Raw genomic sequence first — 27,597 nt, forward strand, 5'->3', positions numbered from 1 at the left:
TGTTAACCAAACACTTTTTTTTTAAAATACCAAAGAAAAAAAATTTCATCCTTGTATTCTCGGAAAAGTTATTTCCAAGAATAAATTTAGTAAACTTGAGACAAACACCCCTTTGTGTAGATCAAACTACAAACAAATAATCAATTCAAAGAATAAAATAAAAAGAGCAGATGAACAAATACACCAAGATTGTTTACATAGTTTGGCCCAAATTAACCTCCATATGGGAGAGAGCAGCTCGTCAATCTACTATCAATGAGTCTTTTCACAGATGCAAAAGAGTTACAAAAATTTAGCTTCAAGAGATAATTAATAACTCAAAAAAGTTACAAGAAATTTTCTTTCTCTCGACCCTCGAAGATAATTACTCACAAAAATAAGAGAGACAACTTAGATCCGTTCTCCAATGAATCCTCGCTACCGAAAGTGTTAAAATGTGTTTATGAATCCTATAATCACTCACCAATCACCAAGATGCACATTTTTGATTTAGTGAAAAATTTACAGAGACATGAGATGAGCTTTGAATTGAACCATGAGTTTTACATTATCATGTATCATTCTTTTTTATAAAACATTATCATGAGAGAAATACTTTTGTAGGCACAACTACAAATCTTTTTTGTTTAGGCACACTCACATCATCTTAAAAAATTAAAAGATAAAAGAAATAATTAATATTAATTGATGTGACTATTTTATTTAACTTTTATTTTTTCTCATTTATGTATGTGTGCCTAAATGTATTTTATTTGGGTTTGTGCCCATCTAAGAGTTCCTCATCATTAGTCGATTAGTCTCATAAGATGGGAGTGAGATATTGTTATTTTAAAGAATCTCATAAAAATAGTCTCATAAGATGGGATTTTTTTTCTCTTACATCATGATTGTTTCATTTTCTGAGCAAACCTAGTCTTACATCACTTATTTATTTATTTATTTACACCCTATGAGGTTTTATCTCCTCATCATTGTGCACATGTAAGGAAAACATCCAACTTTCTATGACAAATTTGGCAACATCTCATTTTTGTCTTTCTAGGAATTGGGTTTTTCATCAACCAGCTAGGGCAAATTTTGTTTGTTCATGGTTCTTGTAGTTGTAATATAGCTATTTCCCTCCCATATATATATTCAACATTGGCTCTTGTTAGAACATCAACTAATAACAGAAGATATAAAAAATGAGTTTAAAGAAGGTCTGTCCAAATTAATTATCGTATGGACCTATTACTGGTATTTTCGCCATGTGTCTCACCTTGTAGCTCCGTTTTGAATAGTATTTACATGTCTGGAAAACTAATGAAATTATCCTTGTTGGCATTTCAATTTCATCGAATTTGGAGTTACGATGTGTTTGGTAGACGATGTTGAATTTGAAGGTCAGAAGCAGATTTCTGCAGCATTAGTAATTGGACATGTCTGCACTAAATCGATAAATACTCTCCCTCTGTAACTCCAAATTTAGTGGTGCCTAATTCTATGAAAAGCTAACTCGATTATGGTCATTTTAGTACCAATTTGGTGAATTATTAATCAAAATTGAGTTTTGTGCGAAGCTTTGAAGTTGAGCCTCAGAGTAGATTTTGTGTAGAATTTGGGAAGGGGGGGGGGGGGGGGGGGGGGGCAAAATCCAAAAAATTATAAAATAGGGGGGGTAAAATTCAGGATTTTAAAATAGGGGTAAAATTACGAATTATAAAATAGGGGTAAAATTTCGATTTATTCAAAATATGGGGTAAAACTGCGTTTAAGCCTAAATTTTTTAGAGTTTGCCTTAGATATCTTGTTTAATAAATTAAATAAGTTTGCAACCAAACAATTATTCATAATTGTTGTATGGAAAATATGTGTCTCCCTAATCTTGTAATAATCTTAATAAGTTGATTGTTGACTTATTTTGTAGCTATCCACGCAAGCAAATGTGGAAGTTTGACCAACCATTTATATATGAATATGTCAAATTATAGTTAAGTCTTCCATTCTCTTCATATATACTACAAACCAATGCATAATAAACAAAAATCATACCCTTAATTCATTTTCTTTAATACTACAATTCTACAAAAGAATTTGCATAACCATAGTCCTTAATTTTCTATAGATATATAGCTACACAATCTTTTCAAGTTTCTCCTTCTACCTTCTTTTGATTGTTGCAACAATTCCAAAAGGAAAAAAATGGCTTCAGAGAAAGTTAAAGAACGAACTTTGGAAGAAACACCAACTTGGGCTGTTGCAGTTGTGTGTTTTGTGTTACTTGCTATTTCAATCTTAATTGAATATATTATTCATGCTTTTGGCAAGGTAAGCTAAGCATGGTTCATTCTATACAAAAAATGCTCAAATTAATATTAACAATCTATGAAGTACTAATACAAACACGAACATAACACATACACATCGACACAGATAAAAATTTGAGAAATAGAAGTAAATGAATGAAATTATTTGTGTATGTGTCATGTTGTTGTTCATAATTTCATAATTATATTTTAAAAATCAAACATGTCTTTGATCTGAAGTGTTCGTGTCATAGTTAATGGTCTTGTTCTAATTGCAGTGGTTCAAGAAGAGAAATAAAAATGCTCTTTATGAAGCATTAGAAAAAGTCAAAGGAGGTACTTAATTATAATTGTATAATCCTTGTTAATTTTTCCATTTCAATGTTTGGATTTTGGAGTATAATTAAAATAACTATTTGTTCTTTTTCAGAGCTTATGCTAATGGGATTCATATCATTGCTTCTAACTGTGTTCCAAGATCCTATTTCCAAAATTTGCATATCAAAAGAAATCGGAGACTCTTGGCATCCTTGTTCCCCTTCAAAGTTAAAGACAACGACAAAGACTATACCTAATAATGAAATCAATGATAGAAAACTGTTGGAATATTTTGATCCAACACCGCGGCGAATTCTTGCAACAAAAGGAGAAGATAAATGTCATGATAAGGTACGATTGAAATCCTATAGTTTTGAACTAAAGTTGTTGTTAAGAAGTCTCACATCGAGTTAAAACCAATATGAGAGTTACTCTAGCTGAATTGGTTGTTCTAACAGCAAAAGACACTAGACTCTCCAATGTGGCGCCTGGCCTATATTTTAGCCACCAACTTTGCAGTAGTCCTTCCACGAGTTAAAACCAATATGAGAGCTTTGTAAGGCCGGTAAGGATTGTCTCTACTTCATAAACACATATTCTGGTTATTTTGGTATCAGAACCTCCTCCACGATCCGCCGGTCCGCCTACTATCAGGTTTCTGATTGGGTCATCCACCATTTATATCCGCGCCCCAAGCCCAACGGTGCTGTGCACGAGGGGGTGTGTTAAGAAGTTTCACATCGGTTGCGATATGGTCTGAATATGTATTTATAAAGTAGAGGCAATCCTCACCTTACAAGTCAGTTTTGTAGGGTTGAAGTCACATAGCTAGGTTGTATTTAATTGTCTCCGCAATATCAATGATCACTATATGACCCCATAACTGTTACTCGATAACTAGGGTCTTAAATCAAGATGGTAGTCGCAGTTGCAGTAGTTGCGATTACAACTATTATGTGTTGTAGTGGAAGTTTGTGTGTTACTTTTGAATGAATTTTGGTAATTTTGATGTAAGATTTTGCATTTTGTAGGGTAAAGTTGCTTTCATTTCTGCATATGGAATTCATGAACTCCATATATTCATTTTTGTGCTAGCAATATTTCATATACTACAATGTAATTAACACTAGCTTTTGGAAGAATAAAGGTAATTTCCATGCATTTCTTTTTCCAAATCTTCAAAAATATATTTATTCACTATAAAGTTTATTAATATATATTTACTATAAAGTATATTACGTACAAGACTCTTATTTGTTTGTTGTCTCTACCAAAATTAACTGTCTGCTTCAGATGAGGCGGTGGAAGACTTGGGAAGATGAGACAAGAACCGTTGAATATCAATTTTATAATGGTAACACTTCCAAATTTCTTAGCTCTTCATTAATTATTATTTTAATTAAGTTAATTAGAACGATTTTGTATCAACCACTAGCCAAAAAAATGTCAATGATGACATACTCTATGTTTATACTTTGAAAGCAATTAGGAAAAAATATATGTTATCATATAAAATCAAAATTGACTTGCGATTTATTTTTATTGGTCAAGTAGTTTAGTGGCTAAAAAATTCACCTTAAAGGTTAATAAGTGGAGCGTTCCGGGTTCGAACCCAAGCTCCTACACATATAGTGCAATATTCGTACCAACTGAGCTAAACTTATGAGACTTGCAATTCTATGTTATTATATGATTTAAATTTAATTGGTATGTATTGTCAATTTAAAATATTTTTTCATCTATGCATGCATGTAGTTGATGCGAAGGAAAAAAAGAACAAAACAAATGAAAACAAAAACTGAAGTTGACTTTTGAGTTAAAAAGAAAAATAAGAACACAACACATGGGAAAAAAATAGTCATAGGCTCATAGCAAAGAAAATTAATTTGATGTAAACAGAAAAAGAAAGGAAGAGAAAATTCTAGAGAAAAAACTGAAAATTTTATCATTCCAAGTGACCAATAATTAGATAGTTCAATAGTGATTTATGCTGGACTTAGTCAAGAGAATCACGTCGATTCCCGTAACTGTGATCGGAAGAAGGCTGGAACTACTTGATGTTAGAACTAACCTTGAACCAGATTAAACAGTTCAATTAGCCGAAGGTGACAAAAAATAAAATAAAATAAATCATAGGCAAGTTGATGATGGAAAAAAAATGTGAGAAACTCTGCACATATTAATTTGATGACGAGGCTGCGTTGTCACAATTTCACGTGCTTAAATTTTGACTTGTATTAACTACTGATTAATAATAAGAACTAATTAAGAAAAATTAACTAATCCGTACAAGAAAAATTTTAAACACTAATTAAGAAAACAAAATATAATAATACAGTTATAAAATTTATATGTTATCTTTTCAAAATATGAAGAATGTTATTTTTAATATAAAATTTATTTTTTAAATTGTTTTAATTAATGTCCCAGTAATACTAATTAGCAAGACTCCTAAGATAAACTAAAGGTTTTAAAAATAAAGTTGGATTTGTATGTAATTCAGTTAACGTGTGATTTTAATATTCTAATATATTTTTATTATCAAAAAAATTAGTTTTTATTTTTAAAATTGAAATAATGACTTAATTGAAACTAGTTTCACTAAATATAACAAAAAATAAAGATGTAACTCGTGATTTTTACTTTTTTAAAATATTATGAATTATCGTTAGAATTTATGATAATTTTAAATATTGATCCATAGTGGACATCTTCTTAGCAATAACATATTTTACATTATACAAAATTTGTGTTTGTGTACATGCAGATCCAGAGAGGTTCAGGTTTGCAAGGGACACAACATTTGGAAGAAGGCATATGAGCATGTGGACTCAGTCACCCATTTCATTATGGATTGTAAGGGAAAATTTGTTTATCACACAATATTAATTACAACATTAATTAAATGATGATTAACATAAACCCAGCAATTAGCTACAATCTTAATTCTCAAGTGGTTAATTAGTTATAGTTCTTATTAGTGACATGTATATATTTTGCTTTGATCAGGTTAGCTTCTTTAGACAGTTCATTGGATCTATTAGTAAAGTTGATTATTTGGCTCTACGTCATGGATTTATCATGGTAAGTTTCTTTCTTTACTAATAACTACATATATTAACTTTAATATTGAAATGTTTTTGTTAAAATTGTGTTGAGTCATCCACAAATCGTAGCTCAACTGAGAGGAATGTTGAAATTATTAGGTTGAACGTAATAACTGGGTTCGAATACCGGTCCCTCCACTTTGTGTCTGACTCAACTTTATAAAATCGGCATTTAAGATGAACAATGTATCTCACTTACAAACTCATATTTTAGTTCATAACCAATCTAATATGAAACTCTTAACTTGTCCCTCTCACGTTCAGAATTGAACATCTAGAGCGTGACTCTAGAGTGATCTAATATATAACGGGGCAGTTCAATGAATATTTAATAGGATTTGTAACTATTTTAAAATTTGAGTTCAACATAACTAAACTCTACGAACCGGCTTATAAAGTGAAGGATGACTTCCAATATATCTCATTTCATCTTTTGATGTGAGACTTTAACAATTTTTCTTAAAATATGATTAATTTATTAGACAACTATATTGGCTTTACCACAAAAACATAATTAAGCATTAATCATTAAAAATGTCTTCATGAGTCATCTTATATTTAAATTTCTACATTGGTTTTGACACATTTTTGTTGATATAAGACATATACCAAATTATAAGACTTTATATGTAATTTCAGGCACATCTTGCCCCAGGAAATGATGCACAATTTGATTTCCAAAAGTATATTAGTAGATCACTTGAAGATGATTTTAAAGTTGTAGTTGGAATAAGGTGTGATTTATGATCTTATATATTATCTACTTCTTTAATTTTTTTCAATAACTTAATTATAATCTAATAAAGTCTAAACTTAACAATTATTTGTAACTTGCAGTCCACTTATCTGGTTCTCCGCAGTGCTACTTCTGCTTACTAATACTCATGGTAAGCCATATTCATGTTTTATTGGTAAAATAAAAGTTTTATATATTCATGTGATTATTCATAGGTTCTAGAAGCTTGCTAGCTTTCCTCCTCTCTGCACTTTTTGGAAATTTTGTTAGAATGCATTTTTAGTTTAGAAGACTAATTATAGTTTAATTTTTTTTTGTTCTATTTGACAGGATGGTATTCTTATTATTGGATTCCATTTGTCCCATTAATTGTAAGCATAAACCATTAATTGTCTACATTTCCTACTTGATTAAGGGTTGAAAATAGAGATTTTCTTTTGCCGTCCTACCTGCTTCTCGCGCGCTCTACGCGTTTTCATTTTTACCCGTTCGTTACTTAAATAACAAATGTTATAAAAATTAGAATTTTTTGAAAAATATCGAATTTGTAGGATACACGAGAAAATGGCTAGAATGTCAAAAGAAAATCTCTTGAAAATATGGTTCTAAATTACAGCATCAGTTGCATTTTGCTGCAATATAGGGCAGAGCCTGTTTATTTCAGCTTTAAAAAAAAATGGATTTTTAAAAAAAAAAAATCTAAAGCTATTTGCCGTTTGTTTATAATTATAAAAATCTATTTTTTTTAAGATTGTGATGGATGATAATTGTCTAACTTTTTTAACAACAGCAATTTAAAACAATTGTCGAAATAACAAATAATAAGTTATATATTGTCAAATTTACAGATAATATTATTAGTAGGTGCAAAGCTACAAATGATCATATCAAAAATGGGACTAAGGATTCAAGATAGAGGGGAAGTAATCAAGGGTGCACCTTTGGTTGAGCCAGGAGATCATCTTTTCTGGTTCAATCGTCCCAAACTTCTTCTCTTTCTGATTCATCTTGTTCTCTTTCAGGTAATTTCACCATGGTTACCAGTATCTTACAATACATGTCAGTTTATTTCGATTAAATTGAACTTAGTTGATGCTAATCTTGTATATATTTGAACATGAATCTCATCTTGAATCATGATTCATTATGATGAATCTAAATTCACTCTAATGAATGATTACCTAAACTTAGGCTGTTTAGCGGATAGTTGATAAGTTAACTTACAGTGGATGAGCTTATAACTAATAGCTTATAAGTTAGCTTTTAGCTTATAGCGAATAAGTTAGCTGATTGAATTCGTAGTGTTTGGTAAAATTAGCGGTTTGACTAGCTTATAAGTATGAAATGGCATACAAAAGATATATTTAATTATTTCAAGTAAGATGGCAGGGGTATAATTGGAAGAAAAAATGATAAACTATAAGCTCATAAGCTTCTTAAAATAGCGTTTGAAAAATAAGTTATAAGCTAATAAAATAAGCTATAAGCTCTCTTTGAAAAACGTTTACCAAACAAGTATTTTTTGTCATATAAGCTATAAACTCAAAATCTGACCTTACCGAACAGAGTTTTAGTGTGTGGCCAACTTTTTTTTTTTTTGTCAACTTTGTATTATCAATCACTTTTCAAGCATGAGATCAGCTTATAAATTTGTTATTTCACTAGTAATTACTTAAAAAGTACATATTTTTAATGGCTATCTTACAATTCATAATAAGATTTGATTCATATTTTTTAAAAAAAGTCATTTGAATCTCAATTTGTTAACCATGATTTTCACTATTTTTTTTCATTGGATTATGGCATGAAAATAATTCTTGTTCAATGATAAAAAAAATTATGTTTGTTTCTATGATGCAGAATGCCTTTCAACTTGCATTTTTTTCTTGGAGTACAGTAAGTCTATCCATCTTTGATCAATTTTTCTGTTTTATTTTAGGAATCAAAATTAAAAATTCTAACTTTTCCATAATTTTCTGTTACAGTATGAATTCTCTATAAACTCTTGCTTCCACGAAACAACTACAGATACTGTGATTAGACTCGCACTAGGGTAAGTTTCATTTCTGTTACAAAATTACACATGCACTATATAGACTCACACTAGGGTAAGTTTCATTTTCTGTTTTAAGAATTATATATATATATATATATATATATATATATATATATATATATATATATATATATATATATATATATATATATATATATATATATATAACTGACCATGATGTGGCAATTTTAATTTGCAGGGTTGTAATACAAATTCTATGTAGCTATGTGACTTTGCCTCTTTATGCACTAGTCACACAGGTAATTCACTTAAGCATTTTTCTTTGCGTTGAATTTTATCAATTAGATACTAGTATTTCTATTTCAGAAAATAATATATTGTTTAAAACTATTTAACACTGTTAATGTATAGTTATTAGGCTAAATTACATTTTGATCCTCTAAATAATTTTTAGGTTTCACGTTGATCTCTTAAAAAACAAATTTGCTCAGTTTTGTTACTTTAAAGTTAAAAATGTTAAGACACTTTTGTCGGTTTTCCATTTGTGTTTGTCGGTTTTTCTATTTGTGTTTATCAAATATTTCTTACGTGACATTACATTTTGGTGATTAAGCGTCTAACATATTGCATAGAAAATATATGACAGGCTCAACGGAAAACTACCGGAATGTACTAAAGTGTCTAACATATGTAACTTAAGAACTAAAATGGAACGAAAAAAAACTCTGTTTTCGCAGGTATCGCCATGTGGCTTAATCCCGAATGGAACCAAAGTAAAACCTAAATAATTTAATAGACCAAAAATTGTAATTTAACCTAATATTGCATAATCAACAACTAATTTCATACTGTTTTTTCTTTGTCTGATATTGCAGATGGGTTCAACCATGAGACCTACCATTTTCAATGAAAAATTGGCAACAGCACTTAAGAGCTGGCACCGCACAGCCAAAAAGCGTGTAAAAGACAGCAGACATTCAAACAACAGTACACCATTCTCCAGCAGGCCATCAACCCCAACACATGGCATGTCACCGGTTTATCTGCTTCATAGACACGCCGCCGGCAACAGTGACAGTTTACAAACTTCTCCAAGGACTTCTAACTATGAAAATGAACAGTTGGATGTTGAAGGAGGATCAATTTCCCCAAGAAACAACCAAACTGGAGCACATGGGATCCAGATGCCGGTTGTTGAGTCGTTTTCGACAATGGAATTGCCGGTTATCACTAGACATGAAATCAGCATTGGTTCAAAAGATTTTTCTTTTGAGAAGCGACATGTCAGTAACGGTTAGAATTGTAGATATTGGTGCTAACAAGTTCAATGTACAGCTTCCATTGGTACCAAGTCAGTAGATTTATGCAGATGAACATAAACAAATTGATTTGAAGAATGGAGGGTAATTTTGTTGAGGTAGCATGATTTGTGAATGAAATTAATCATGAGTTTGTGAAAATGTATAACAATATATATTTATTTTTTTGGCTTTCACCACCAGTTTATTCTGGTTCGGGGTCAGTCATCAAGTGGTTTCAGTCCCTTCCCGATCGCAGTTGCAGGGGATCGAACTATAACAATATATTTTGTTAACTCTGTTTCTTGTGCAAATGATTAATACTTGGTTTAATAAATTCATAAGATGACAATGACCTACTTGCATGATACTTCAAATGTCAAGACTCTTCTTCAACCGTAAGGTGCGGTGCGTATAAGTGTTAACTAATTGATCGTATTAGTGGATTTGTATTCGACTAACGGTCATTCTAATGGTGACTGGTTTTCGTTAGATGAACTATATTAGTGATGACTTCTTTTCCTATTGGTGGTTGCTCTGATGGTGAGTTACGTTACACACCTTAAGCACTAGAAAGAATCCGGAAATAGGTTCACCCCTTAGATCGATCTTCCCCATGTTAGTTATGACTCGCGCTAGTCCAACACTTTGTCCCAAATGCTCTGGCCTCAGCCTACCTCCCTGCTGGCCTTATCTTCGTTCTAGATGCCTCGGCCTTGTCTGTCTCAGAAGCAGTTTAGTTTTACGATTAAATATTTTGGATCTCCAATATTATAGGTTTTAAGCTTCCAACTGTGGTTTTGAGAAGAAAAGACCTTACTTTGATTGCTAGCCAAGAAATTTCTATCAAGCTATTCTATCAAGCTATTGATCAATCCAGCTATCTGGCTAAACTATCTTGTATAGTTCTCTCTGACTTCTCCAACATCCTTAAGTTGCCTTCCCAAATAACTTCGATACTATGTTTGATTATCTTATTTTATCTCCCAAGATTAACTTCTAATTTTAGACTATCTTAAGATTATTTTGAAGAGAAGCAGAAGCTTTTGATCATAAACTAGAAGTCAGATTCTGGTTTGAAGTACTAAAATCTGAAGAAAGCCAGAAGCTAGAAGGCCAGATTCTAAAGAGTCAGAGTCTAAAGTGAAGCTTCTGATGATCTCAACTTCTAAAGGACACGTCAACATTTGAAGACTGTGAAAGGTCACTATCAAGCTCAAAGTCAACTTTGTCTTCTTCTGATCACGTGCAGAAACAAACAAAAACTTCACAGACAAATGGAATGATACGGTAAATTCCTAATTTTTTAGCAAAGGGATTTCAAATGTCTTTTCAACTGCATTAACCATGTCAAGGAAGATTCCAACGTCTATGATCAAACTTCTCAAAGGCTCGAATTTATCTTCTTGATAAGATCACCATCACCCCAAAACAATGAACATTGCTAGCACTTGTCTCAGTCTTTTTCAAAGACTGCTCCACCTGAACAATTTCCCTTAAAATTCCCATACATTCCACACTTCCAGCACGGAAGATTCTTTGCATGGATCTTCTTCCCATTAGCCCCACTTCTAGTTAGCAACATCGAGGTTGATGAAGTGTTTTCATCACTTTTCATCCGTCTTTCTTCAGAAATAATTTTAGTTGCAACTTCTTCAAAACTCAAACTTTCATTCTCATACATCAAAATATGTTTAAGATGGTGGAAGGGTCAAAATGAGCCTTAACGATTTATCTTCATCATCAATCTTAACTTTAATAAATTCCAGCTCATAAACAATGTAAACTATGATGATCAGAAATTTTTGTACCCATCGATGCCCAAATTGTGGAATTGCTCCTTCAGCAACAACCGATTTGAGATGTTATTTGCCTGATGCAATCCTTCGAGCTTTTTCTATAGTTCCTTGGCTGATGACAAATTCTGCACATTCGCAAGAACAGTCTATGCCAAACACGGACGAATTGCACTTGCAGCTCTCAAATCTAGTTCCTCCAACTTATTGACCTCCATGTTGGAAGTGTTTCCCGTGCCTTGTGTAATTCTGATTGTATCATCACATCCTTGATTTGTGCTTTCCACAAACCAAAGTTGATTCTTCTATCAAATTTCTCTATGTCAAACTTCATAACGCTTGAATAAGATATAGCAGAGCCCCTTCTTCAGCACCGTCAGAATGCCGAACCAAAGCTCCAAAACCAGAGAAAAAATAAAGCTAAAGAAGAAAAATAAACACAATCACAACACAAGAATATAATGTGGAAACTCTAAAACCAGAGGAAAAAACCACGACAGTTGTCTAAATCGACAACTAGAGAATTATCACCATGTGAACAAAATTACAACATATAGACTTCTCTCACTCTCACCCTAATGCTTCAATACAACCACACTCTCACAAAACAAATATTTAAAATATGTCAGATATAAGCTTAAATGTTGCTGACCAGTGCATCTAAAAACAAAGAACCTAGGTTAATATATAGCCTTGGTCTCCCCCTTGCTTCACCACACTAAGCGATGTGAGACTTCTCCAATAGTTAATTTTTTAACCTCCTTTTTTATTTAAGAAACTGCACAATATGAGGCTTGACAATCAACCTAACTATAATTAAAAAAGTTGAACAAAAATGAAGAATAGCTTTGGGAATTATCGAAAGAATAAAAAAGGCCTTTGGGAAGATGTAACACTTGAAATTAAATTGCATAATTCTTTCATCTACTTACTTGTTTGTATTGTTTGAAGCATAGTAACCATGTTTTATGATGAGGAAGTTGGTGAAATTTGGAAAATGATCATAAAAAATGAGTGTAGCTGTAAAATGTGTAAAAAATACATTGCAAACAAATAAGAATATTATATCATACTTGACCAAAAAAAAAAGAATATTATATTATTATGTATAACAATAAATCTATTTGTGTACAAAAAAAAACAATAAATTTATTTCTGCAAGACGTTTTTTTTCTCCTTTCCAAACTATAACTATTAATGTGATTCCATGAGCTTAATTTCAGGAACTGAATTATGACTGTTGAACTTCTGAGGTAAACCTTAAAATTAAGATATCATTGAAGAGACCCCAAATACATAACCGTAACTTTAAAATAGGGGGATAGAGGGACCAAAACTGTCAAATTTTAAAATAGGGGGACCAATTCTATAAAATGGAGAAAATAGGGAGATTAAAAATATAATTAAGCCTAAAAACTTTTATTAAACAGTGTTAAAAATCTTGTCATAAATAAACGAAATAATCAATTTCTGATTTAGTTAAAAATTTAGAGAGATATGTGTTAGAAATAATATAAAATCATTGATGTAGCTCTATCCTAATAGCTTAAGCTTTTGCGATAATCGGCTATCTGACATGGTATTAGAGCCACATCAATGGTTTTATATTATTATGGTATCAGAGCCTCTATGACTAAGTGGTCTAGAGTTCGATCCCTGCTCCCTCACTTTCTAATTAAAAAGTGGAATTTGCATATGGTAGGTGGGCTTATGCAAATTCCACGCTTCAAGCCCAAGTGGGCTCTTGCGTGAGGGACGTGTTAGAAATAATATAAAATCATTGATGTGGCTCTGTCCTAATTGTTTAACCTTTTGGGATAATCGGTTATCTGACAATATGGTATAAACTTTGAATTGAACCGGCACTTTTAATATCATGTATCATTAGTCTCATAAGATGGGATTTTTTTCTTCTCATCATTGTGCACATGTAAGGAGAACATCCAATTTTTGCAACTCTCCTTTGTTTGTTTTCCATGACAAATTTGGCAACTCTCCATTTTGTCTTTAGGAAGGAATTAGGTTTTTCATGAACTAGTGCAAAGTTTGTTTTCCATGACAAACTTGGCAACTCATTTTTGTCTTTATGAAGGAATTTTGGGTTTTACATCAACTAGGGCAAAGTTTGTTTTCCATGACAAATTTGGCAACTCCTTTTTGTCTTTAGGAAGGAATTGGATTGGATTTTTCATCAACTAGGGAAAAGTTTGTTTTCCATAGCAAATTACTTGGCAACTCTCCTTTAGGAAGGAATTGGATTTTTCATCAACTAGGGCAAAGTTTTTTTCCATGACAAATTTGGCAACTCCTTTTTGTCTTTAGGAAGGAATTGGATTGAATTTTTCATCAACTAGGGAAAAGTTTGTTTTCCATGGCAAATTACTTGGCAACTCTCCTTTAGGAAGGAATTGGATTTTTCATCAACTAGGGCAAAGTTTTTTTCCATGACAAATTTGGCAACTCTCTTTTTTGTCTTTAGGAAGAAAGTGTAATTATGGTCGTCAAAATCGCATGTTCACAAGTAATATCATCTGGTTTTATGAGTTTAGTTATGGAAATCGTGTTAAACCAGTGGTAAATAAATACTATGATCTAGATTACAACAATACTATTTCGCCTCGCTCACTCACCCTCTACCCACTTGTCACTGCCTATGACCCATACTCAACATTTTTTATTAGTCGTCTCAAGAATATGCATGCCTAGTCGCGACATAGTGTTTGATCAATTCATTAGTCTGCAACATCTGACTAATTAAACTAACTAACTTGAAAGCGTTTAAATAAGATGATACAATTTTTTTTCCCGGCTCATAAGTTCAACTTCAAATTCAAAATTGCGGATGTTTTAAATTTCTTAGAGAGAGTTCACATTCAATTTAATATGAGCTATGCTATTTTTTACTATGCATAGATACAAGAAACACAAGAATTACACCTAAGAAACAAAAAAACAAAAATAAAAGCATATAATGCTGGGATGTGGGAGAATCATGGAGTGAGTGGTTGGAGATAAATTCAATGGCAGTGATTTATTCTTGCATTTCGTTTAGCGCTGATTTGTAAAATGAAGTATTTTCCATTTAATATTCATATTTGCACTTAGATATCTTATTTAATAAAAAATAAATAAGTTTGCAAACAATTTTTGGAAATGTATAAAGAGGAAGAATAATCTTAATAAGTTGATAGTTGACTTGTTTTGTAGCAGTCTTCCATTCTCTTCCATATATATATATATATATATATATATATATATATATATATATATATATATATATATATATATATATATATATTCCCCTTTTATTTTACTTAGATTAGATACACACCAATGCATAATAATCAAAAGAAACTGCATAAACCATAGTCCTTTTTCTATATAGATAGCTTAGCTACACAATCATTTCAAGTTTGGCCTTCTTTTGATTGTTGCAACAATTCCAAAAGAAGAAAAAAAAAATGGCAAAAGGGGGAGTTGATGAACAACGAAGTTTGGAATATACATCAACTTGGGCTGTTGCAGTTGTGTGTTTTGTGTTGCTTGCTATTTCAATCTTAATTGAACACATTTTTCATGCTATTGGCAAGGTAAGCTAAGCATGGTTCATTCTATTCAAAAAAATGCTCAAATCTTAACAATCTATCAAGTACCGACACAAACACGACCATAAACACTGACATATCGACACTGATAAAAAATTTGAGAAAATATAAGTAATTGAGTATAAAAAAACTACATATACATATGTGTTGTGTTGTTCATTTCGTATCGGTGTCAGACACAATTATGTTTCAATTAATTTGTTATAATTATGTAGCTATAATTATGCTACTGTTCTATTAAACACATTTTCGATCTGAAGTGTTCATGTCATCTCACATATTATTCTCTCTTTGTTCCTTCCTAGTTAATGGTCTTGTTCTAATTGCAGTGGTTGAAGAAGAGAGACAAAATTGCTCTTTATGAAGCATTAGAAAAAGTCAAAGGAGGTACTTAATTAATTGTGTAATACTTTGTTAATTTTTCCATTTTAATGTTTGGACTTTGGAGTATAAAAATAACTATTTGTTCTTTTTCAGAGCTTATGTTGATGGGATTCATATCATTCCTCCTAACTGTGTTCCAAGATCCTATTTCCAACATTTGTATACCAAAAGAAATTGGAGATTCTTGGCTTCCTTGTTCCCATTTAAAGACAAAGACAAAGACTACATCTGATAATGAAATCAATGATAGAAAACTCATTGAATATTTTGATCCAACACCACGGAGAATTCTTGCAACAAAAGGAGAAGATAAATGTTATGCTAAGGTACGATTAAAACCCTATAGTTTTGAACTGAAGTTGTACTTATAGTCAAGTTTTAGAATAAAGTTCTTCGTTCGTCTACATGGGTTGTATTTAATTGTCTCCGCGATATCAATGATCACTGTATCACCCCAATAACCATTACTCGGTAACTAGGGTTTTAAATTGAAATCGTTGTTGCGGTTGCAGTAGTTGCGATTACAACTCTTGTATATTGTGGTTGTTGCAGTGTGACTATTTTATATTAGTATCAAATTTTATAATTTATATTTTATCTTATATCTCACATTTAAATCAACTATCCATATCTATATAATTTATATTTTTATCTAAAAAATTCACGTCTCTATTTCTTAATCAACTATCTGTCACTTCTTAGAATGGAGAGTTGTATCTAACTCAACCCTATAAAATCAGCTTGTAAGTTGAGATTGTCTGTTACTTATAAACTCATGTTCAGACAACTCACATCTGATGTCAGACTTCTTAACACACTCCTCACGCTCAACACTATTGGGTTGTTGTGTGGATATAAATGGTGGATAAATCAATAGAGGGTGAACCAATGAATTTTTGAGAGACTCTGATATTATCTTAGAATTATGAATTGAGTCTAATTCAACCCAATAAAACTGACTTTGTAGCGAAAGCTCGAATGAATATATTGGTAATTTTGATGTAAGGTTTTGCATTTTGTAGGGTAAAGTTGCTTTCGTTTCTGCATATGGAATTCACCAACTCCATATATTCATATTTGCGCTAGCAATATTTCATATACTACAATGTATATTAACACTAACTTTTGGAAGATTCAAGGTAATTCCATGCATTTCTTTTTCCAACTCTTCAAAGATATATTTATTTACTATAAAGTTTATTAAAAATATATATATTTACTATAAAGTGTATTTATTACGTGCAAAATTAACTGTCTGCTTCAGATGAGGCGGTGGAAGACTTGGGATGATGAGATAAGAACCGTTGATTATAATGGTAACACTTCAAAATTTCTTAGCTCCATTAATTATTTTAATTAAGTTAATTAGAACAATTTTGTATCAACCAAATGCCAAAAAAATGTGAATGATGACATACTCTGTGTTTACTTCAAAAGCAAATAGGAAAAAGCATATATATGTCATATAAAATAAAAATTGACTTTCGATTCTATGTTTTTTCGATTCTATATTATTTTGATTCTATGTTATATGATTAAAATTTAATTGGTATGTATTATCAATATAAAATATTTTTTCATATATGCATTTAGTTATTCTTTTTTACGGATATATGCAATTTAGTTAAATCGCATCATATTAATATTTATGGAGATCTTTTAGTAATTAACATAATAAAATAATAAGTCGGGATCCGTTGACACCTGATGTTAAAATTTAGTTTGACATCAAATCTCCACCCTTCATTCTATTTAATCTAAAAGCCTAAATCAATCATATATATATATATATATATATATTCAAGATATTACATATGATCGAAAGGTAGACGGACAACAAAATAATTGTTTCTTACACGATAATTTTTTTTTGGTTTTTAAACTTCTCGTTCCAGAGGAAGGAGGTCTGGTAATCTAGAGTTTGACCGCAAGGTAAGTAAAGTTTGACCAAGAATTATTTTCACAAGAAATCAAACTCAAGGAGCTCGTTAATCACTTCAGTCAAATGTCTTAATTTACATTTTGATTTGCATGTTTGTTTGGTTCAACTGGATGGAGAGGGGGAAAAATCTAATAGAGGGGAAGAGAGGAAAGGAGAGAGAAGATATTTTAATTAAATATTTGGCTCAAAAGAAGATAAGAAAAAGATAAAATTTTAATGGTTCACAAAACTCAAAAATCATGAAATTGATGTGAAGACATCTCTCTTTCAAAGAGGCCATGGGAATTCGACTTCTCCTGAGAGTAGGGTACTATGAAATGAAATGAATCAGAGATTATCAATAAAAACAAAAATAGAAAACAAAAACTGAAGTTGACTTGACTTTTACTTTGAGTTCAAAAGAAAAATAAAAACAAAACACATAAAAAAAAGGTCATAGTAATGAAGAATAATTTGATGTCAACAGAAAAAGAAAGGAAGAGAAAATTCTAAAGAAAAATAAAACTCCAACATAATAGAAAAAGAAAAGAACAATTAGAAAGAAAAGCTAAGATTGTCTAAAAATATATTTCAAAAAGATAATTTAAGATTATAACAAAAAAAAAGAAGATAATTTTATTAATATAACAAGTTATTTTCAAACAATTTTCCCATCCTTTCGAGTCCCTCCAATTTAAAAGAACCAAAAATTATTCCATGAAATGTTCGGATCCCTACTCTCTCTTAATGAGAGTCTAATACTCTAATTCTTTCTTAAAAAATTAAACCAAACAAAATTGATTTAAACAAAATGTCTTGCTAACAAGTGCTCTTAGAGCACTCTTTAAGTATTCTATTTAAAGAAATTACTCCCTCCATTTTAAATTACTTGTCGTTTTTGAAAAAAAATAAAAAATTAAGAAAGTGTATTTTTGCACCTTATTTTCCTATTATAACCTTATTTTAATTCACCAATAATTTCTTTTTTATAAGAATAATTTTTTTTTTGCACACACTTTCTCTTTTCAAAAAAAATTAATATGTTTTGGACCAAAAAAATAAAATAAAAAATAAAAAATTAGTTTTTCAAATATATATTACGGAGTATTATTTTAAAAAGTGAAACATTTCAATTCTGAAATGATTGACTTCATATATTTTCATAAAAATACCTCGTAAGCACTCATTAGTATTTTCCTTTAAAAAAAATCTTTTGATGATAAAAGAAAACTAAAGCCTAAAAAGAATAAAACATGCAGAGCTACATAAATATTTCTAGATATACAATCCACAAAAAAGTTATTAAAAAAGGAAACTTAAAATTTCACTCGAATGTATCTCCATAACATTTCCCTTAAATTAATTGTCGCCTTCCTCTCCTCCAAAAACACATCAACATACTTATGTGGATAATAATAGTAGTACGTAGATGTGTTGGTTACACGACATAGGAATTTTCGTTATATAAGGGCACATGTTAGCTTTCTCCAAAATTAATATTATAATATATATATATATATATATATATATATATATATATATATATATATATATATATATTCAAGATATTACATATGAACGAAAGGTAGACAGACAGCAAAATAATTGTTTGTTACATGACAATTTTGTTTTGATTTTTAAACTTCTAGTTCCCAGAGGAAGGAGATCTAGTAATCTAGAGTTTGACTGCAAGGTAAGTAAAGTCTGACCAAGAATTATTTCCACCAGAAATCAAATTCGGAGAGCTCAGCTCATTAACCACTTGAGTCAAATGTCTTAATTTGTTACACGACATTTTAATTTGCATGCCTGTTTGGTTCAATACGATGGAGAGGGGGAAAAAATTTAATAGAGGGGAAGAGAGGAAAGAAGAGAGAAGATATTTTAATTAAATATTTGGTTCAAAAGAAGATAAGAAAAGATAAAATTTTAATAGTTCACAAAACTCAAAAATCATGAAACTATGCGAAGACATCTCTCTTTCAAAGAGGCCATGGGGATTAGACATCTCCTAGAAGTAGGGTACTATGAAATGAAAATGGATCAGAGATTATTAATAAAAACAAAAATAAAAAACAAAAACTTCACTTTTAGTTCAAAAGAAAAATGAAAACAAAAACACGTAAAAAAGGGTCATAGTAAAGAAAAATAATTTGATGTCAACAGAAAAAGAAAGGAAGAGAAAATTCTAAAGAAAAATAAAACTCCAACATAATAGAAAAAGAAAACCGAAGATTGTCTAAAGAAATATTTCAAAAAGATAATTTAAGATTATAACAAAAAAAAATTAATATAACAAGTTATTTTCAAACAATTTTCCCATCATTTCGAGTCCCTCCAATTTAAAAGAACAAAAAATTATTCCATGAAATGTTCGGATCCCTACTATCTCATAATGAGAATCTAGTTCTTTCTTAAAAAATTATACCAAACAAAATTGATTTAAACAAAGAGTCTTGCTAACGAATAAGAGCACTTTTAAAGTATTCTATTTAAAGAAATTATTATTTTAAAAAGTGAAACATTTCAATTTCGAAATGATTGACTTTACATATTTTCATAAAAATACCCCGTAAGCACTCTTAGTATTTTCCTTAGAAAAAAAAAACTTCCAATGATAAAAGAGAACTAACGCCCAAAAAGAATAAAACATGGAGTTACATAAATATTTCTACACATATGATTCACGGAAAAATTATTAGAAAATGTGACTTAAAATTTCACTCGAATGTATCTCCATAGCATTTCCCTTAAATTAATTGTCGCCTTCCTCTCCTCCAAAAACCCATCAACATACTTATGTGGATAATAATAGTACGTAGATGAGTTGGTTAAATAGGACTTTTCGTTATTAATATTGTGATGAAAATAAATTTCTAATGTCAAATCATAGGCAAGTTGATGATGGAAAATAATCTGAGAAAATAGGCACTGCACATATTAATTTGATAACGAAGCTGCGTTGTCTCTATTAGCAATTACTTTTTTTTACACGTCCAAAACATTGAATCTCGTTTAAACTTAAAAAGAAATGGAGGGAGTACCTATTTGATTAAAAGAACGAAAAATAAAGATATTACTTGTTTAGACTGACATCAATTCTAATATAAAAATTTAGTCAAAAAAATTAGAAGAGTCATGAATTTTACTTTTTAAAAATATTATGAATCATCGTTAAATTTCTAATTTTGTAGCAATAACATAATTTACATTAATACAAAATTTGTGTTTTTGTACATGCAGATCCTGAGAGGCTCAGGTTTGCAAGGGAGACAACATTTGTAAGAAGGCATATGAACATGTGGACTCAGTCACCCATTTCATTATGGATTGTAAGGGAAAATTTGTTTAATTACACATTAATTAAATGATGATTAACATAAACCCAGCAATTAGCTACAATCTTAATTCTCAAGTGGTTAATTAGTTATAGTTCTTATTAGTGACATGTATATATTTTGCTTTGATCAGGTTAGCTTCTTTAGACAGTTCTTTGGATCTATTAGTAAAGTTGATTATTTGGCTCTACGGCATGGATTTATCATGGTAAGTTTCTTTCTTTACTAATAACTAAATTATTTTTAATATTGAAATGTTTTTGTTAAAATTTGGGTTAAGTCTTCCTCAAATAGTTATAGGTCGGACGTCAGAAATGGGGTTCAAATCCTGGTCCCTTCATTGTCATTTCGTTTATCTACCCAAAAAATCAAAATTGGTTTGAGTCTAACTCAATTTTTTAAAATCAGCATTTAACGTGACGATGTCTCTCACTTATAAACTCATTTTTAGGTCATAACTAATCTAACGTGAAACTCTTAACTCATCTCTCTCACGTTTAGGATTGAACGTCTAGAGTGTGACACAATGTTTTTAAAATCGGACCTAATTTGCCGGTTCGACCGTGAACTAGTCTTGTCACCAGTTAGGACTACCTTACAGAATCGTTAGTCCATTGAACCGGGGAAAAAACTGCCTGAACCGGTAAAAACCAGCCAAAACCGGAAAATTCAGAGAATTGGTAAACTAGCCGGTTCAGTTCTTTCTTTCTTCTTTTTTTTTTACCAAAACCTCATTTTATTTTATTTTTCCTTGAGACTTATTAATTTAAAAAGTTTAGATCCTTTTCCTTTCCTTATGCATATGGTTCTTGCATAAAAACTTTAGATCCAAAAAACCACCACTTTCATCCAAATGACTAAAACATGGCTTCCACCAACAATGATTTGCTTATTTGGACATTCAAAAATACCTTCTATTTTATGATCAATATTCTAACTTCTTCAACTGCCTTATGTTCTTCTGTCAACAACCACGCCTTAAGATTCTTAAGTTTTTTCCTTTGTATATTATAAGCAAGTCAAACAATAGATGAAGCATAAGTTTGAAGAAAAAAGAAGAAATGAAACACTAGGTTGATGAAGAATAGGATATGGGTGAAATTGAGGAGAGTGCCGTTGTGCACTTGCTTTTTTCCATTCCATTGGCATATGACAATGTGTATTTATATTTAGGGTTAGTGTAATGGTCTTGGACCATATTGTTTTGAAATGAGGATTAGTGTAGATAGACATTTGTATTTTTTTTTATTGAAATGTGAGTTTGGTGTTGAGATGTGTATCTTTTATTTTATGTTTTATTTATTTAATATCAGGTTCTATAACGGTTGAACCGGATAAACCGATTGAATCATGAACTAAATGTCACGCTGGTTCAATATTTGGTTCGGTTTTTAAAAGTGAAGGATAACTTCCACTTATAAACTTATTTGCGGGTTATATTTCATTTCATCAGACCTTTAACAATTTTTCTTAAAATACAATTAATTTGTTAGACAACTATATTGGCTTTACCACAAAAATATAAGTAAGCATTAATCATTGAAAGTGTCTTCATGAGTCATCTGATATTTGAATTTCTACATTGGTTTTGACACGTTTTTGTTGATATATGACATATACCAAAATATAAGACTTTATATGTAATTTCAGGCACATCTTGCCCCAGGAAATGGTGCAGAATTTGATTTCCACAAGTATATTAATAGAACACTTGAAGACGATTTTAAAGTTGTAGTTGGAATAAGGTATGATTCATGATCTTATATACAATATACTATCTGCTTTTGTTCAAAAAAACAATATACTATCTGCTTCTTTAATTTGTTTTCAATAACTTAATGATCAATCTAAACTTAACAATTATTTGTAACTTGCAGTCCACTTATCTGGTTATCCGCAGTGCTACTTCTGCTTACTAATACTCATGGTAAGCCATATTCATGTTTTATTGGTAAAATAAAATAGGATTAAATAGTATTTATCCCCCATAATATTAGCGAATTTTGATTTACCCCTTGTAATATATTGTTTCCCCCATAACAATAAGTTTTATGATCGTCTCGAAGGGGATTTGAATTCTATCCATTTAAATTATGAGATTTACTTTTACCATCATACCCAATCTCTCGTGCGCCTTACGAAATTACCAAAATACCTCCGTCCGCTAGTTAAGTAGCGGACACCCAAAAAACACCATACCTTTATAACGTCTGCTACTTAAGTAGTGGAAGGGTAAAACGGGAAACGCGTAAGGCTATGTGCGCTAAGAAGTAAGTACTGGATTGCTGACTTTTAGTTGTGTGATGACTCGTGTTATTATTCATAGGTTCTAGAAGCTTGCTAGCTTTTCTCCTTTCCGCACTTTTAGGAAAGGAAATTATGTTAGAATGCATTTTATTTTTGGTAAACCAAAGGTATCCTCCGCGCGTAACTGCAGAGACTAATCCCCTCAAGGTAACTGAGATTCATTTAAAGAATTAACTTCTCCCAACAAATGCTTCTGCATTCCGTTTGTACTACTTGCTTTTGGATTATTGATTGAATTAAACTCTCTTTCCTTATCTTAATTCTAGAGGAGGTTTCTCTGTCCTATAACAGATAATTCCATTATTATCACTTTTACTACTAAGTTAATGTTTGTGTATAAGACTTTGTATGATCTAATCAAACTTTTATGTTATTTTGCCTTAAATTGATAAAGTTCAGTTATTTTAAGAGGCATATTTGATCAGGTCATATAAATTCTTATTTTTAGTTTAGAAGACTAATTATAGTTTAAATTTTTTGTTCAATGTTGACAGGATGGTATTCTTATTATTGGGTTCCATTTATCCCATTAATTGTAAGCAGAAACTACCCATTTCCTACTTGAAAATATGGTTCTAAATTGCGGCATCAGTTGCATTTTGCTGCAATATAATGGTTTGCAGTGTAACAACAACCGCAATTTAAAACTATAACTGAAATAACAAATACTAATAAGTTCTACGATCAATTTTACAGATACTATTACTAGTAGGTGCTAAGCTACAAATGATCATAACAAAAATGGGATTAAGTATTCAAGACAAAGGGGAAATAATTCTGGGTGCACCTTTGGTTGAGCTAGGAGATCATCTTTTCTGGTTCAACAGTCCCAAGTTTCTTCTCTTTCTGATGCAGCTTCTACTCTTTCAGGTAATTTCACCATGGTTATCAGTATCTTACAATATGATGTATCTTACTAAGATTTGATTCACGATTAAAAAAGGTCTTTTGACTCATGATTTGAATCTCAATTTGATAACTATGAATTTCACTTTATTTTTTCATTAGATTATGGCATGAAAAGAATTCTTGTTCAATGATAAAAATTTATGTTTGCTTCAATGATGCAGAATGCCTTTGAACTTGCATTTTTTTCTTGGAGTACAGTAAGTCTATCCATCTTTGATCAATTTTTTGGTTTTAGGAATGGAAATTATTTTATTGGTTAACTTTCCATAATTTTTCTGTTACAGTATGAATTCTCTATAAAGTCTTGCTTCAACAAAACACGTGCAGATCCTGTCATTAGACTCATACTAGGGTAAGTTTTCATTACTTCTTTACTTGTATTTAGAAATTAGAATAGAAGACCATAGTATATTAAGAACCATATATTATATTTAACTGACCATGATGAAGTGGCAATTTTAATTTGCAGGGTTGGAATACAATTTCTGTGTAGCTATGTGACTTTGCCTCTTTATGCACTAGTCATACAGGTAAATTGTTTAACTAGATAATTCATTTAAGCATTTTTATTTGAGTTGAATGACTGAAATGACACTTAAATTTTTTTCCCACAAACCTGCAATCATATTTTATCAGGAGATACTCATATTTCTATTTCAGAGAATAATATATTATACAACATCATGGTAAGATATGAAAATGAACATTTTGGTCCCTTTAGTTATTTTTAGGTTTCACATTGATCCCATAAACTTATTTCTCTCAAATTTATTACTTTAAATTGTTTTTTTCGTTCTATTTTGGTCTCTTATAAAGTTAAAAATGTTAAGACAGTTTTGTCTTTTCGGCAAGAAGGAGAAGGAAACATGTAAAATATATGACTAACTCAACGAAAAACTATCGTAATGGACTAAAGAACTAAAGTGTCTAATGTTTATAGCATAAGAGACTAAATTGAAACGAAAAAAAAAACTTAAAAGTAACTTAATAGACCAAAAATGTAATTTCACCTAATTATTAAACTCTTGTACCACATACTGCACAGTCAACAACTGATTTGATACTTTTTTTTGTCTGATAATGCAGATGGGTTCAACCACGATGAGCCATAACATTTTCAATGAAGGATCGGCAACAGCCACAGCAAAAAAGCGTGTAAAACACAACAAGCATTCAAACAACGATGCACCATTCTCCAGCAGGCCATCAACCCCAACACATGGCATGACACCTGTTCATCTGCTCCATAGACACACAGCCGGCAACAGTGACAGTTTACAAACTTCTCCAAGGACTTCTAACTATGAAAATATACGGTTGGATGCTGAAGGAGGATTAACTTCCTCAAGAAACAACCAAACTGGAGCACATGAGATCCAGATGCCAGTTGTCGAGTCGTTTTCGACAACAGAATTACCGGAGCAACAGGTCGGTAGAAGTTAGAATTGTAGATATTGGTAATAACAAGTTCAATGGACAGCTTCCATTGGTACCAATTCAGTACATTTTTGCAGATGAACATAAACAAATTGATTTGAGGAATGGAGGGTAATTTTGTTGAGGTAGCATGATTTGTGGATGAATTTAATCATGGGTTTGTGAAAATGTATAACAATATATTTTGTTAATTCTGTTTCCTGTGTGTAAAAACTGAATATATTATTATACTAGTCTCACACCCGTGCGATGCACAGGTGTTATGTGGTATTTTATATTATAATGTTGAAAAATTATTCGTATAAATTGTAACAATAAGTATTGTGAAAATGAAAATAATAATAATAATAAAAGTGATGTACTTATCACTTCCTCCAACCAATATATTTTCAACCTTATATGTTGATACTTCTTCAACCAATTTTTTTATCTTTGAAACCAAACCCTTTCCCACAGTAGCAAGAATCTTATCACACTGGATGATCAAAGTAAAAAAAGGGAAAAAGTCAATAATAAAAAAAACATCAATAGAGATTTTGTGAAAATGTGAGAAGTATATCAAGATAGTACATCACTTTTTCATCAACAAACAACATATTCATAGACGTAACCTTGGTTTGTTTTTGTCTGTTACATTCCACATATGAACTATTCGAACTTTCAACTTTAGATTTGCTTTTCCAGCTACTATAACAGACACATGAGGGTAGATAGGAGCTATGGTTTGAAAGAGTGATTTTTTTTTAACTAAAAACTAAACTCAATAGAAATGTATGCATGGATAAAGAAGTAACTATTATACTAATTATATATACCTATATGTATAGAGAATGAGTAAGGACCATCAAAATTGAATGAAATATGATAATGATAATGGTTATATATTTCAATCTCATAACCTAACTTTTCGCATAACCTTCACTCTTCTCTACAATTATAATGTAATTAAGTCAATAATGTATACACACTTCGTATTTTTTTGTGTGACTAAATTATAAACTCTTTGTTGTTTCTATGAAAACGGTTGACATTTAAATGGGATAAATGTTGAAAGAGAATCGAACTATGCTCATCTTCATTGTCACTAAGGAATGTTATAATCTATATATAATGTGTGGTACTAATTATTATTATTATTATTATTGTTATTATTATTATTATTATTGTTTTGGGTTATTATCCATTTTAATTTTTTTTATTATTATTTTGTGTATTTTATTGTTTTTTGTTCAAAATAGTTAATGTTTTTGCTAATAATCTTTTGTCCATTCTTTATTTTATTGTTTTTTGTTAATCAAAACTGTAACATCTTGTGACATCAATTTTTGGATAATTAGAGAAGCATAATTCTTTATTATTTATTATGAGATTGATATAATATAAAAAAAAAAATAGAGATGAGAATGATATAATATAAGGAAGTGATGTGGCATTATTGTGTGATTTAATTGGATGTAAGTGAGTGATGTGGATTAGGGTTAAGATGGATAGTAGGATAACTATCTAGGAATTAACCTTTTGTCCATTCTTTATTTTATTGTTTTTTGTTAATCAAAACTGTAACATCTTGTGACATCAATTTTTGGATAATTAGAGAAACATAATTATTTATTATTTATTTTGAGATTGATATAATATAAAAAAAATAGAGATGAGAATAATATAATATAAGGAAGTGATGTGGCATTATTGTGTGATTTAATTGGATGTAAGTGGGTGATGTGGATTAGGATTAAGATGGATAGTGGGAGAACTATCTAGGAATTATATATATAGATTTCAAGTTATGAATAATGAATAATGTTCAATCGCTAATGTGTTTATATAGATTATTCTAACTTAATGGGCTCATGGGCCGAATACATATTACTAATAAAAATAAAAGATTGCTCCTAATAATAAAATATTTACTATTTATTTACAACATTGTGCAAATGATTAATACTTAGTTTGAGGGGATGTACTCTTTAAACTAGCCAAGCACAAAGGATACATTATTTTCCTTCCTTGAATTATGTGTGAGTTGTGAAATATACTTCAGTCTTTGTGCAAATGAAGAGTTTGATTATTCCACAATTATTTTATTATTTGTTTTGCTTGAAAGAAATTTTTTATTAATTTTTTCACCAGAGAACTACA

At 30.5% G+C, this 27,597-nt stretch overlaps 2 protein-coding genes across 2 annotated transcripts; both read left to right on the forward strand.

The window, feature by feature from the left end:
* The first annotated feature begins 1,970 nt into the window (after window positions 1-1,970).
* Window positions 1,971-25,671, forward strand: LOC123906938 (MLO-like protein 12). The gene is made up of 16 exons (XM_045956974.1): window positions 1,971-1,988; window positions 14,927-15,147; window positions 15,492-15,549; window positions 15,640-15,872; window positions 16,569-16,685; window positions 16,811-16,862; window positions 20,711-20,799; window positions 20,939-21,013; window positions 22,456-22,550; window positions 22,683-22,732; window positions 23,607-23,647; window positions 23,809-23,982; window positions 24,183-24,218; window positions 24,306-24,373; window positions 24,491-24,551; window positions 25,108-25,671. Exons 2-16 carry the CDS (start codon window positions 15,019-15,021, stop codon window positions 25,462-25,464), a joined length of 1,635 nt encoding a protein of 544 aa, XP_045812930.1. The 5' UTR covers window positions 1,971-1,988; window positions 14,927-15,018; the 3' UTR covers window positions 25,465-25,671.
* LOC123906937 (MLO-like protein 6) lies at window positions 1,997-10,113 on the forward strand. The gene is given in 16 exon segments (XM_045956973.1): window positions 1,997-2,307; window positions 2,564-2,621; window positions 2,716-2,954; window positions 3,635-3,719; window positions 3,722-3,750; window positions 3,897-3,957; window positions 5,371-5,459; window positions 5,613-5,687; window positions 6,350-6,444; window positions 6,548-6,597; window positions 6,777-6,817; window positions 7,295-7,468; window positions 8,307-8,342; window positions 8,432-8,499; window positions 8,702-8,762; window positions 9,339-10,113. Coding segments are annotated over 16 exon segments (1,710 nt in total). The 5' UTR covers window positions 1,997-2,181; the 3' UTR covers window positions 9,762-10,113.
* Window positions 25,672-27,597: the final 1,926 nt, after the last annotated feature.

This window comes from Trifolium pratense, linkage group LG2 (assembly GCF_020283565.1).
Source record: "Trifolium pratense cultivar HEN17-A07 linkage group LG2, ARS_RC_1.1, whole genome shotgun sequence".
In the NCBI taxonomy this organism is placed as follows: Eukaryota; Viridiplantae; Streptophyta; class Magnoliopsida; order Fabales; family Fabaceae; genus Trifolium; species Trifolium pratense.